This window comes from Geotrypetes seraphini, chromosome 3 (assembly GCF_902459505.1).
Source record: "Geotrypetes seraphini chromosome 3, aGeoSer1.1, whole genome shotgun sequence".
NCBI classification, from domain to species: Eukaryota; Metazoa; Chordata; class Amphibia; order Gymnophiona; family Dermophiidae; genus Geotrypetes; species Geotrypetes seraphini.
Window position 1 is genome coordinate 196,737,006 of NC_047086.1, and position 14,504 is coordinate 196,751,509.

General features: G+C 45.9%; 1 protein-coding gene across 1 annotated transcript in view; it reads left to right on the forward strand.

The window, feature by feature from the left end:
- SPRYD3 (SPRY domain containing 3) overlaps positions 1-13,968 on the forward strand; it is a 158,483-nt gene extending 144,515 nt beyond the window's left edge. Inside the window, exon 11 of the mRNA XM_033936516.1 lies at positions 8,116-13,968. Within this exon, the coding sequence (XP_033792407.1) occupies positions 8,116-8,250 (135 nt within the window). The 3' untranslated portion in view covers positions 8,251-13,968. The remainder of the gene's footprint in view (positions 1-8,115) is intronic.
- The last annotated feature ends 536 nt before the right edge of the window (positions 13,969-14,504 follow it).

Below are 14,504 nucleotides of genomic sequence, written 5' to 3' on the forward strand. Positions count from 1 at the left end.
TGTGGTGACATGGAAGGAGAGGCGGTCAGAAGACCTGAAAAATCCAGTTTAATCAGCTCCTGAGGTACTGCAGGCTGCCATAGACTTTCATTGCAGCACATGTCTCTGTGGTGTCTGCGAGTCACAGAGTTTTGGCGATTTTGGGGGGTGCTGAAATTGGAGTTTTGGGTGGTTTCCCTGCATGCCCTGGTCCCCCCCCCCACCTGAAAAATCTTAAAATTGCTATTTTTCACGGTTCTCTAAGTTTTTCCCGGGCAGTTTCAGGGCAAAATCGTCACCCACAGCGGCCATCTTGGATTTTCTTTAACGTTTTCAAAAGTATATTTTTGGGACTTAGAAGCTTCGTTTTTGCTCCAAACTTCACAGATGTAAATGCGGCAGATGGCTGGCGGATTTGAAGCCATGTATTACATGCACCACAGCCCGTGAGGGGTGTGAACCGTGTATGGATTCCACACTATCCTAAGGAGAGGCCTTGCTTTCCTCTGATTCCGCTAGAGAGACAATTCCAGCGTCTGGGACTCTAAAATTGGGTGAGGAGGGCACTTTTGCAAAATGCAAGCGCAGTTCCAGGGAAAAGTCTCTTAAGTCTTCTAAACATTCCAAATCTGAGTCCTGCGGATTGGCTCTTGCTGCCGGTGACTAATTTCCGCTGGAATTTGTGGATATGATATATCGGGCTTTCAGGAGAAAAAGGGCTATGCCTGTCTCTTTCTCTCAGACTCCAGTGTGGCACTCTGTTCAGCCTTTGGATTCCAGCATGTCCATTTGCTTCCTTGCTGGTTCACCTGCAAGCAAGCAGCAGCTCCCCGCCATTATCACGATACCTGCATCAATTTCCATGCTGCTACTGTCACATGACTCTTCGGCGGGGTCAGCTGATGTAGCTAACTTAGCAGATCTAGTAAATTCCCAGAACACTGATTTCCGTGATCTGGGAGAGGATCCAGCTGCCTCCCTGATCTTATCTCTGAGTCCCGCTTTCTGCTGCATTTTTGGGAGGCCCTGGAGGGTCCCTTGAAGTGTGCTAGGGCCATGGCTAAGTTATATCCTATGGCATCAGATTTTTCCAAGCGCTTAGTCCTACCGAAGGTGGATTCGGTGGTGGCTCAGGTCACTAAACGTACCTCTTTGCCCTCGGATAGAGAGGTTGTCCTGAAGGATGTCCAGGACAGAAGAGTAGATTTTGTCATGAAGCGTCTTTATGATTCTGCTACGGTGGGAGTGCAAGCCGCAGCGGCCACTTCCTTTGTAGCCTGGAAATGTCATACCAAACTCCGTCAGGATCCTGAGAAGGTTGTCCTTCGGGACCTTGATCTCCTGGTTTCTGGTGTGAATTATTTGCAGACGCACTCTATGATAACTTGAAAGTTTTTGCTAAGCTGGGAGCTTATTCAATTTCTGCAAAGAGAATGTTATGGTTTCATCTTCATCTAAGGCTATGCTGAGCAAGTTGCCTTTTAAAGATTTGCTCCTGTTTAGCCAAGGTTTGGATGATCTTATATCCAGTGTGCAGGACCGTAAGCCTAAGGTGCTACCTCACCCTACCAGGGGGACGGGACATCCAAATTTTCATCCCTTCCGGCGAACCTCACAGTATGCCGGGACAGCATTCGGAGCGTCCTCCAGACCTCGCTTTGGAGGTGCAGCGCACCAAGAGTCTTCCAACTCCTGACCTTCTGTCCCCTACCAAGAGAATGTTATGATGCCAGGTTTCTGGCAAAGGAGCCCCCCCCCCAGATCAGGATGCGGCTTTCAGCTTTCCTTCCGGAATGGCTAAAGATAACATCAGACCAGTGGGTCCTAGAGGTACTCAGGGAGGGCCTTCGACTACAGTTCTGGCCGGTGGACGTCTTCCTGTCCTCTTCCAAGGGAAACCGGACAGGACCAGCAAGTTACTGGATCTTGCGGCCATAGAGCAGGTCCCATGGGAAGACTTGGGCTCTGGGAGATACTTGATTTACTTCATCGTGCCAAAGAAAGACTCCTAAGATTGTAGACCGATTCTGGACCTGAAAGCAGTAAATGCATTCCTGCAAGTTCTGCGTTTCCGGATGGAAACGGTGCAGAGGTTCCTGAGGTTTCATGTTCTCTGGAGGCATTTCCAGTTCGCGGCGCTACCTTTCGATTTGGCTTAGGCGCCCAGATCATTCACCAAATTCATGGTGGTAGTGGCTGCTCATCTGTGATCACTGGGTGTGCTCGTACATATGTACCTAGATGAGTGGCTGATCAGAGCTCCCTCGAGGATGCAGGTCACTTGGCAGTTCACCAAATGGTGTCTTTGCTGGAAAGTTTCGGATGGGTGATCAATCTGAAGAAGAGTCGCCTCGAGCTGATGTAGGACTTGGAGTACCTGGGAGTCCGGTTCCACACGGGGAATATGATTCAGGACATGTTAGCAGTCCCAGCACCAACAGCCTGGCAGTATCTGCAGGTGTTGGGTCTCATGGTGGCGACCATAGATGTGATTCCGGGGGCGAGAGCTCACCTATGTCCTCTTCAGTTATACCTTATGATGTGGTGGAATCCCCAGAGAGATGCGCTGGGGGTGAAGCTGCCTTGAATGACTTTGGCATGCAGCAGTATGCTGTGGCAGTTGAACCTGGTCACTCTGTCAAGATTGCTCCCAGGCCCCCTTTCCCTCTCCGTCCCCTCCACTTCCTGTGCAGCAGCAGCAGCATTTCCCTCCCACCCTTCCCTGTGCAGCAGCATTTCCCACCCTTCCCTGTGCAGCAGCAGCATCCCCCCCCCCCACACACTTCCCTATGCAGCAGCAGCATTTCCCGGCCTTCTCTGTGCAGAAGCAGCATTTTCCCCCCATACACACACTTCCCTGTGCAGCAGCAGCATTTCCCACCCTTCCCTGTGCAGCAGAAGCAGCATTTCCCCTCCACACACACATATTTCCCTATGCAGCAGCAGCATTTCCCGGCCTTCTCTGTGCAGAAGCAGCATTTTCCCCCCATACACACACTTCCCTGTGCAGCAGCAGCATTTCCCACCCTTCCCTGTGCAGCAGAAGCAGCATTTCCCCTCCACACACACATATTTCCCTGTGCAGCAGCAGCATTTCCCACCCTTCCCTGTGCAGCAGAAGCAGCATTTCCCCTCTACACACACATATTTCCCTGTGCAGCAGCAGCATTTCCCACCCTTCCCTGTGCAGCAGAAGCAGCATTTTCCCTCCACACACACATATTTCCCTGTGCAGCAGCAGCATTTCCCACCCTTCCCTGTGCAGCAGAAGCAGCATTTCCCCCCCCCACACACACACCCTTCCCTGTGCAGCAGCAGCATTTCCCATCCTTCCCTGTGCAGCAGCAGCATTCCCCCCCCCCCCACACGCACTTCTCTGTTGTCCTGTATGCCCTTCTGTGTGTTCTTGCTAAGGCGTCAGCGTATTTCCTTTTTGCTGGCAGGATGCTCTGGATCAGACAATGGGCTGGTGCTTCCACCTCTAAAGCTACTTTTGTTTACGGGGCAGTTATTTGTCTCAAGCTTGGCTTATCTCATGTTTCTGTGGTGGACAGTTACTTTAAGACCCTGCCTGATAGCAGACCTAGGACCTCTGGAAGTTCTGAATGCCCTATTTTCTTGGCTCTAGGCGCTCTCGCCCATTTTCCAATTGAAATTTTCTCAGGAGCTCTGCTGACCTCATACAGTGACACCAGGCCGAGGGAAGCCCCTCGTCATATGGGGCAGATTCACATCATTCCTGCAGGCCTGAGGTTAGATCTAGGCATACTTAGGTCTGGCTACCAGCTGAACTTTGCATAGCCTCTAACGGAGTGATTCGTAGTCTCTCCTGTGGGGCATCTGGACCCAGCAGTCACTGTACAACAACTTTATACAGATTGTTGGATATTCAGACCATAGAACTGGTCCCGCCCAAAGTCTCGGGCATGGGCAGATTCTCTATATACTTTCTCATGCCAAAGCAAGGCTCAGCCGATTGGAGACCCTTCCTGGCCTTTGCGCATGCACATGTAGAAACATAGAAGATGACAACAGAAAAGGGCTATAGCCCATCAAGTCTACCCACTCTATTGACCCACCCCCTGTCTATGCCCTAATGACCCAATTTCCTTAACTCGACCCTCGTAGGGATCCCACATAGGTATCCCATTTATTCTTAAAAGTCTGGCATGCTGTTTGCCTCGATCACCTGCACTGGAAGCTTGTTCCAATGATCAACCACTCTCTCTGTGAAGAAATACTTTCTGGTGTCGCCATGAAATTTTCCGCCCCTGAGTTTGAGCGGGTGCCCTCTTGTGGCCGAGGGTCCTTTGAGAAGGAAAATATCATCTTCCACCTCAACACGTCCCGTGATGTACTTAAATGTTTCAGTCATGTCTCCCCTCTCCCTACGTTCGAGAGTGTAGAGCTGCAATTTGTTCAGTCTATCTTCGCACCCAAATTCCCACCCTTTCACATGGAGACTGTGCATTCATATAGTGGCGGTGGCCCCAGAAGGGTTCCTAGCCTCTGGACCTCACAGAAGTTTATTTGCATATTCAAATTTTCCCAGCACATCACAGGTTTCTCAGTTTCATACTCTGGAAATTTATTTCCGATTTCAGCTCTGCCCTTTGGCCTGGCATCGCCTCCTTGTTTGAAGTTTATTAGGTTTTTTTTCTCCAAGCTGATGGTGGTCATGGCAGCCCACTTAAGAAAGATGAAGCTGCATGTGCACCTCTGCTAGGGTAAGTGGCGTACCCAGGCACTCTCATTCTCCGAGGGTCTGCAGAAGGTGTTCCGATGATCAAGGTCCTGGAAAAGCTGGCTTGGATTGTGCATTACACGAGCAGCACTTTGACACTGATATAGTCCCTGCCTTACCTGGGGGGGTGGGGGGTTGTTACAACAGTAGGTCGTGTCTGTCTATCGGAGGCCCACAGACAGCAGTGCACTCAGATATCTTAATTCCCGGTTTGGACAGCTCCATTGGCATGGGACTCTCTTCAGGTCCTGGTGGCCCCTATACAGGTGGTTCCTTGGACAGGGTCACACCTGTGTCCTCTCCAGCCCACTTTTTTCTTGTACTGGGTTACACTGCTGGTCATGTTATGGGCATGTCTTCCTTGGGCTCTGGAAGTCTGGTCTGGCGTATATTGGTGGCTCCTTCTGCAGCCCCTCTCCAAGGGCATGCTGCTGTGGCTTGCTTTCTGGGCAGTTGGGCCAGCAGATGCCAGTCTCCTGCATTGGGGGGGCCATTGCATTTGTTGTCTGTTTTAAGGATGTTGGCCCCTTCCAGAAGAACTGGCAGCCATTTGACCTGAGAGCCATTTGATTGATTATTGTGATTGCAGCAGCCTCTAGCGGGCTAGGCAGTTAGAGTTTTTCCTCCACTGCAGCAGTGGTAGCGTACGTCGCCCACAAGAGAGGTGCCGGGAGTGCATCTTTAGTTCTGCTCTTCCACTGAGCATACTGTCTTCTCCAGGTGCTCTCAGCAGCGCCTGTAGCAGGTGTAGTCACTGTTCAAGCAGAAGTCCTCAGCTTATAGCCCTTGGATCCGAACGAGTGGTTGCTGACCTCAGCAGCATTCCAGGCCATTGCGCGGATTCTGAGGCTGGCCTAAGTTCATCCTCATGGTGAGGGCAATGTGTGAGAAGGCAGTCCGATTCTTCAGTTGACAATCCGAGCCCAGAAGTGAGGGTCTGAATGCTCTAGTCCACCCTTGGCCACAGGGAATTCTGCTGTATGTTTTCCTCCTTGGGCATGATAGGGCGAGTCCTTCAACGGCTTGCAGACACTCAGGAGAGAGTCATTCTGGTGGATGCAGACTGACTGCTGCGTCTTTGCAAGGGTCATGACCTTCGGTTGTGGGTCCATTCAGATCTCTTTCTCAGGGTCTAGTCTGCATGGAGGATCTGGATTGCTTTGCCCTTCCAGTGTGGCTGTTGAGCGTGATGCGTTAAGAGCGCAAACTTCTTTTATAATCCGCCTTGAACCGCAAGGTATTGGCGAAATAGAAATCACTAATGTAATGTAATATTCTAATGTATTTATTTCTACTCTTCTGAATTCTAAGAAGTCAACTACTGTGTCTGCCTGCTCTGAAGCATTGAAGGTTTTCCAAATTTGGTGCGACCAATAAAGTGTGGAGCCGTATTCTGCTCCAGTTTTAGTGGTGCTAGTCTTTCTCCAAGCAGGCCTTGATTAGGGCCTTGCTGTGACTTCCCTTAAGATCCAAGTTGATGGGCTACCTTGTTTCAGAGCCGGGTCCATAGTCCTTTGCTTGCGTCTCAAGCTGATGTAGCCATATTTCTGCAGGGTGCTCTTTGCATTAGACCACCAATCAAACTGCTGTTCCCTTTGTGGGATCTTAACTTGGTTCTGTCTGGCCTCACCACACCTCCATTCGAGCCGCTGAAAATCACTTCTCTCTTTGACCTAATGTTAAAGCAGGGGTCTCAAAGTCCCTCCTTGAGTGCCGCAATCCAGTCGGGTTTTCAGGATTTCCCCAATGAATATGCATGAGATCAATGTGTATGCACTGCTTTCAATGCATATTCATTGGGGAAATCCTGAAAACCCGATTGGATTGCGGCCCTCAAGGAGGGACTTTAAGATCCCTGTGCTAAAGGTTGTTTTTTTGGTCGCCATTGCCTCAGTGAGACATGTCTCAAGAGCTCTAGCCTCTGTCTTGTAGAGAGCCTTGTGGTCTCGAAGACGAGGATCTCTCTCTGCACAGTTCTTTCGTTTCTGCCGAAGGTGGTGTCGGCATTCCCTGTTCATTTGCCTGTTTTTCAGCCTACTGGTTCTGGGAAGCAAGACCACATTTCGAGAAAGTTGGCTGTATGCAGAGTTCTTCTGCGTTATTTAGAGGTTGTAAATAAGTTTTGCCTCTCTGACCATCTCTTTGTTCTGACTTATTCCTTTATGCAGGGCACTCCCACTTTCAGGGCCACTATTTCCAGATAGATCCGTAAAGCCATTTTGTCAGCCTACGTTCTTTGTGATAAACAGTCTCCTGCTTCTGTTAGGCACATTCGACCAGTAATATGGCGTCCTCGTGGGCTGAGGCTAGGGTGATATCCCCTGCAGAGATTTATAAGGCAGCTACTTGGTCCACTCTGCACATGTTTTCCAGAGTGCATGTGACACCAAGACAGGACTCTGCTTTTGGGTCCTTGTCTTGAGAGTTGGCGCAGTAAGCCCACCCTAGCTTTCCGGGACTGCTTTGGTACGTCCCACATGACTAGAATGCCTCACCTATTGCACTAGAAAAAGAAATAATGCCCTTACCTTGATAGTATCTTTTCCAGTAGATAGGTGAGTCATTCTAGTATCCTACCCTGTTCTTCCTGCATTTGCCTACTGTCTCATTCTATTTATGCTTCTCCAAGTTTGATTCTTGGATGCCTGTCGGTCGTTTTCAAAGAATTCTGTATATATGTTCTGAGTGCATGCAAGGGTCCTTCCTGTGCTCCTTTGATGCTTCTGTTGACAATTTGAACTTTGTTGTGCTAATGCTCCTTCTTTGAGCACACATTGGTGACCCTACTTCACGTTCTCTCGATGGAGCTCTTTATGCTTGGATACTAACTACAGGTGCCAATAGAGCTCCCTGTGAAGTAGAGGAGAGTCACAGAAAAAAAATGGAGTGGATTCCTTCTGCAGATGGCTTGCAGTCATTGGGTGATAACCCATATGTCTGAATGACTCACCTTTCTACTGGAAAATATATTATCAAGGTAAGGATATAATCTCATTTTAGCTTGTCTTTTTCTTTATGTATAAAGTATTTTAATTTTTTGCATAGATCCAATGTTATACCCCCAATGAAGGCAATTGTATTTGCTGAAATGTGGATCCATATTGGGTTCTCTATATTAAATAAAGCCTTTTGGTGAACTATTACCTGATGAGTCATCTATTTACTTTGCTCTGTTTGGATTTATGTGAATTAATAAAACATAACCATAAATAAAAGTTTTGTGTATGTAGCAATAGTGACATCTTCTGGCTGCAATTTAGATTGCAACAATATGTTTTACATTTGAAAATAACATGAACTTTTCCTTGGAGTTTTCCATGCAAATATTATCAGAAGGTTGCTTTGTTCACATGTTATTTGGGGGGTTTTTTTCTCTCTCCCTTCTGCCTCAGGTTTTCTTCACACGCAATGGGAAGATTATTGGCAAGAAAGACACAGTGGTGCCAACTGGAGGCTTCTACCCCACTATCGGGATGCTGAGCAGTGGCGAGAAGGTGAAAGTGGACCTGCATCCTCTTAGCGGCTAGAGACTTCGTAGTTGCATGCAGACACCGTGAGGCAGGTTGTGGCAGGTCACTTGGCTCTCCCTTTGTACCCCTATCCCAGGAGCAGCTGTATATTTGGAGGTTGATCTCTCCCGTACTTACCATGCAATCATTCTGCAGCATTGCTCTTGCACTCTCACCAGGAACATTTGTGTGCTGGCTCATGGTGCCAGGAGTTTCTTGCTGACTTCTGCTGTGTTTTCTTGTGCACATGGAAATCAGCAGCTGATCGGATCATATTACCTGTGGAATATAAGAAGTATTGTTCCCTGTGGCAGAAGAGGAAGAACTACCCTCTTGGGAATGGGGCCAGCTCTGAAAGACTGTTGGGATTGAGGCAGGCACTGAAACTTTGCATGCTACAAACTGGTGTCACAGCTGCGTGTACATAGAAAAAGAGAACCCTTTGCAGCTGAGCTTAATAATCCTAGTGAAGGGAAGGATGTTTGGTACCAGTACTGAAGCATTTGGGGCTCAGTCTTTGGCAGGTCATTTGTGTAATAGAATAACTCAGGTACCTGGGATGGAAAGAGCTTTTTAGAATTCTCTAGTTGAAAGTATCCCTCTGGTTTTGGACCCTACCCTGCTCTTTCCTGCTGTTTGACATCGTGGCTCTATTTCCTTTTCTTGCCTGTCCTTTCTGGACAAGATCAGCTTCCTGGACATTTGGTGCTGTGAAGAGCACCTGCTAATAAACTTATGCCAAGGATATCTACAGTTTACATTTGGTAGTCAGGGAGTTTGCAGATTCATCCAGGAGCCCAGCATATTGTGAGGTGTGCATATACTTGGCTGCTTTCTACATTGTTTCATTCCATTGAGAATAATTGGGGGAGGAGGGTGATAATACCGAGGACTCCAAAACTAATTTGTGTAAAATATGGCTTGTTCCTTTTCCCACTCCCATAATACCAGATTAGGCTAGACAGGGAAACATAGAATGATGTCTTCAGATTGCTTGAGTGCACTGAACACAATACCCAGCATGTTTTTCATTGCATGCAGTAAATATGACCACCTGGGAAAGGTTATAGGTCAGCCTCTGTAAATATGCCTGCAGGAAATTCCCAAATACTGAAGGGAATGAGAGAGAAAGAAATAACCAGTACGTTTAGAAGGCAGCTTGATTGATTTAGACGAGCTTTTGTGCGGAGAGCCATGTTGTCTGTCTTAGCCTTCTGGCTGCTGAGTGGATTCAATTAATTTACAGAGGACATAGCTTAGGAAGTGCAGGGACTGCCTTCACTATATTCATTCCTCAACTGTGTAACCATGAGGATTAATCCAAGTGTTCCCAGCAAGAAGTCACAGAGCAGTCTGTTGTTTCTTTTTCCCACAGTATGACTCTCATCTCTAGAGCACTGGTGTGCAGTTCCAAAGCCCTCCCAGGCCTCAAAGCAGTCAGCTTTGAGGCTATCCCTAAGGGACTATGTCTTTCACTGTATGCACACTGCTCAGTAGAAGGCAGATAGATATTTTATACATAGTCAGTAGGGGTAGCCTGAAAATTGGACTACTTTGGTGGTATGTGAAGATTGGAACGGCCCACTTCTGCTCTAGAGAGACACTACAAAAATAACCCCTCTGGAGCCATTTTCTGATTTGAACTGGAAGTCCAAAGGGGAAGGGAGAAACTGCTGGTGCCAAAAAATTATACATCGGTGAGACAGGGGTTAGTATTTAACAGAAACATGTGTTAAACCACTTCTAGAAAGGAAGAAACCAGGTGACTGCTGAAAAGCTCCAAGTGAAAAATGGGTCTCGAACCTTCTCGTATTCCCTCCACCCTTAGGTTTAATTCTTATTACATGAATTGACTAGAGGGAGATGCTTTGTCTTGTGTCACCACTCTATAGCCCTACAGTTTTCACACCATGCGAGAGTGCATGGTTCAACCAGAGAAATGGCTTCTGCAAAATCATGCTGAAAGGAAGTTTGCACTGCCCCATGGACTCATTTTTTGCACCATTAATCATACCCCCTTTGTTGTTTTTACTTGAATTAAACAGCAGCAATGAAACACTTTTCCCTGGCAGGGTGGCTTACTTCCCTCACTGTTTTATGTTACATGAGCTATAGAAAGCTTTCCCCATTCTTTCATGAGATGTAATTGAAATGGGATAGATTGTTTGCACCTTTCTATTTTTTTTTTTTAATTTTAATATTAGAACATAACGATTAATATAGCATATGTCCTTTGGGGAGAATCACAGAAGATGGGAAAGGGGATTTGCATGGATCTCCTTCCCTCTTCTGAGGTCCAGGATTTATCCTAGGTGCTAATAAGTTTGGGTTTATTCATGTTGCTCTGGCCCTTTTTATCTGCTACCTCTCCTGCCACCTGTTATGCCACTGTACTCTTTGCTCTGGAGGATAGACTGAGCCTGTGCTCTCTTTGCCCCAGTGCATGTGTCAAGAGGAAGTTTTCCAAGTCTTTTCTTAAATAAGTGCAAGGTCATGTATGCAGTGTAGCTTGGGCTTTACTTTTCTTTTTTTTTTGCAACCCACATTGCCTGGGTGGCAGCAAAGTTCATGTTTTTTCATAGATTATACAGTGGCCAGTTTGTGATGCCACATGTTGCAAGCTCCACAGATTGGTCTCTGTGTGGTAACAGTAGTTTTTAGTGTGATATTTTGCAGCAAAACCTCACCAGGGAACCTAATAAAGTACTGCTATTTATGCAGAAATGGGACATTCTGTGGCCACTGTTCCTTAGCCTGATACTGTCAGCAGTAATGCAGGAGCTGGATACAGTCTTGATTTAAGGAGCTGTTTTGATGTGAATGAAACTGACATATAACTGTGCATACAGCGAGTGGCTGGTCGTACCAAAGGGAAGAAGGATTAAAACATAACTTAATAATGACAAGCACTTTGAATGTAATACCAGATCCTGCAAGAGATATTATGGGATGTGAGAAGCTAAACACTTCTGTATGCCTCAACTAGCATGACATAATAGATATCTTCCAATGTAATTTATTGTTAAGCTTACACAGATATAAATACTTTTATTTAAAGGAAGATTGGAATTTTCCCATGCCTCCTATGGTGGAATAATCTTAACTGCCGTTTCCTGCTTTAAGGTGACATTGTAATAAAGGAGGTAAAGGAGTTCTACAGACAATCTATCAATATAAATTGTTTGACAATGTCATAACATTTTAATATGATATGATATATGGGGGTTCTTACCTCTACTGACAGATTTATCACATAAAAAGCATTTGTGATTGCCCTGTAGTTTTAAGGAAGGGGTATAGATCTTAGTTGACAACAAAGGCTGGTTGCTTATGTTTGTTATCTCCATGGTGTGGAGCTAGATTGGGGATTTAAAAAAAAGGAAGGAAAAAGGTATCCCCATAGAGCAAACACAATAGAAAAAAAAGAGTATGGATAGATGAAAACAGCATAATATGAGGAAACGGGAGGTTTCATACAAAATAGGATTCTACAGAATTCCAGTTTGTGTCCCCCAAATAATATCCAACAGATGAAACTATACCTTCAAAATCTGTTTAATAAGTTACAGTTGCCACAGTGCTGCATTTTGGCAAAAATGCCTGTCAAGAATTACTGTATCTAATAACTTGCACACAAATTTATATAACTGAAAGGTCAATACAACATAAAAATGTTTCTGGTGGTAGTCTTGTCACCTTCTGGCAATGTAGGATACTGCTCGTATTGAACACTGTACAGGTTCAGTGTAAAAGTTTGTTGTAATTGACTACCTTTAAGTTATGTAAATTGGTGCTCAAAGTTATTAGATGTAGTGACTCTTGACATACATTTTTGCTGAAATGCAGCACTATGTCAAATCCTATGCTTGACTACTGTGGTCAGTTGTAGCTTATTAAACATAGACTTTTGCAGGCTATTTTCATACTCGTATGTTGGATATTACTGTATTTTTTGCTCCATAAGATGCATTCCCCCCCCCCCAAAAAAAAAAAAAGTGGGTGGAAATCACTGTGCATCTTATGGAGCAAACATAATTAAAGTGCTACTGTTTCCCGGCCGCTTCTGCTTGCGGCTTGCTGTCACCCCCCCCCCCCCATCCCCGCTTGCTTTCTCTCTCACCAGCTCACCGCTGCAACTCCAGGAAGGGAAGGGCCAGCTGCATGCAATCGGGCCCACAAGCCTTCCCACGACATATGAGAGAAAGTCCGGGCCAGCCAAACACTGATTGGCTGGCCCGGACCGTCTATCCGACATCAGAATTTATGTTGGGGGAAGGCTTGTGGGCCCAATTGCATGCCACGAGCCCTTCTGTTCATGGAATTGCGGCAGCAGTGGGTGAGCGGTGGACCGGGGAGGAGGAATTGGCGGTGGGTAGGCAGGTTTCTGTGCAGCAGGGAGGGAAGCAAGCAGGCTTTGGTGTGGGCAGGCAGTTCTCATCTGCTGTGCATTGATTTGAAAATTCTAGGTTCTATATCTTCCTATATATACTTTGCCTAAAATGGAAAAACCAAGCATTGTGAATGGAGTTGGGAAATTCTTCTGCAGAGGCTCATATGGCTGCTATTCGAAGTCAGAAGTGACAATTGGAGATTTCAGGGAGATAATGGGCTTTGTAGCTTACAACACCAAGTCCTGAATAATGTTTTTTAAGCATTCTAGAGACTTGCATGACATGAGGTCATAAGAACATAAGAATAGCTTTACTGGGTCAGACAAATGGTCCATCAAGCCCAGTAGCCCGTTCTCACGGTGGCCAATCCAGGTCTCCAGTACCTGGTCAAAACCCAAGCTAGTGATGGGATTCAACTTCTATCATTAATAATAATAATAATAATAATTTTATTCTTATATACTGCCAAAGCCATAGTAGTTCGAGGTGATTTACAATAGTAGCTGGACAATCGTCGAAATAATCACAATGAAAGTCGTTGAATACATGTAAGCAGGTTATAGAGCTAATCAGAGAAAAGGAGATAGACAGAGAAATAGTCACAATGTAGAATCGTCTAGTACATGTAAGTAGAATACAGAGATAAGGCTTTAAGAGTTCTTAGATTACAAATCGGTTGAACAAGTTTGTTTTTAACTAGTTTTCTAAAACTAAGATAGGAGTGCTTAATGATGTTACCCGAACCCAGTTACTGCTGATCCAAGATGGCCGCTGACCCTTCTGCCTGAGCAACATGCCGCAAAGTCTTACCTCTGACAACTATTGAATTGCTGCCCGAGATACTTGTTTCTCTCCATGCCGAAAAGATGACAGTGCTGCTTGGAGCCTCACAGTAGTCCAGGCCAGCGGGCTTCGGCAACATAGAGGAGATTCTCCGGCGCATGCAGGAGACTTTGGGTGACCCGCTGGAGACGCCCCGGAGAGGTGGAACGGATGCAATCTCCTTGGGCTTAGAAACAATGCTAAGCCCCGACCCAAAGCACCTCCCCTTCCTCCTCAGATTACCAGCTCCCCACGAGACGAGGTGCTGTTGGAGCATGGGCAGTGCTCTCCCTCGGAGGCCATAGAGAGGGGAGATTGGAGACAAACTCCCTTTTGCAGGAGAGTTTGGAAGAAACTGAGAGTTCAACACCTGCAGGGGAGTTCGGAACCAGAGTATCCCTGTTCAAGAGGGTTCATCAGCTGGTGAGGCTTCTAATTTTACTAATGTTTCTTATATTGAAAAACCCAGAGAGGTAACCTTGGATTCTCTATGGGATCTCGTGGCAGATTTGGTAAAATCAGTTAAACCTCAATTGACTCAGTTGGAAGAAAGACTTAAAGTTCAAGAAACAAAGGTGGGGAATTTGAAAATTGAATTTGATGAATCAAAAGTTCCCTAGAAAATATCCAACAAGAATTAAAAGTGTCTAAACAGATTAGAGAAACCTTAATTAAGGACAATACTAACTTGAGAAGGAGGCTGGAATCCCTGAAAAATACTTCTAGGAATAATAATCTCAGACTAATTAACTTTCCAAGGGTTGCAACAATATCTCCAAGGGATATAGTGAAACGTTATATGATGGAAATCTTGGAAATTTCTGAAGATATGCTGCCACCACTTACACAGGCTTATTACCTACCTATTAAAAGAGAAGAACAGCAACAAGAAGAAGAAAGGGACCAGCAATCATTAGATGTTACAGCAATATTGGAACTTTCAGATGCAGAAATGGCTACCCCGGCAACACTTTTGATTACAGTAGCCTTAGCACTAGATAAAGACTGATTGCTTAGGCTTTTCTTTAAAAATAGACAAAAAAGTTTATGGGACTTAAA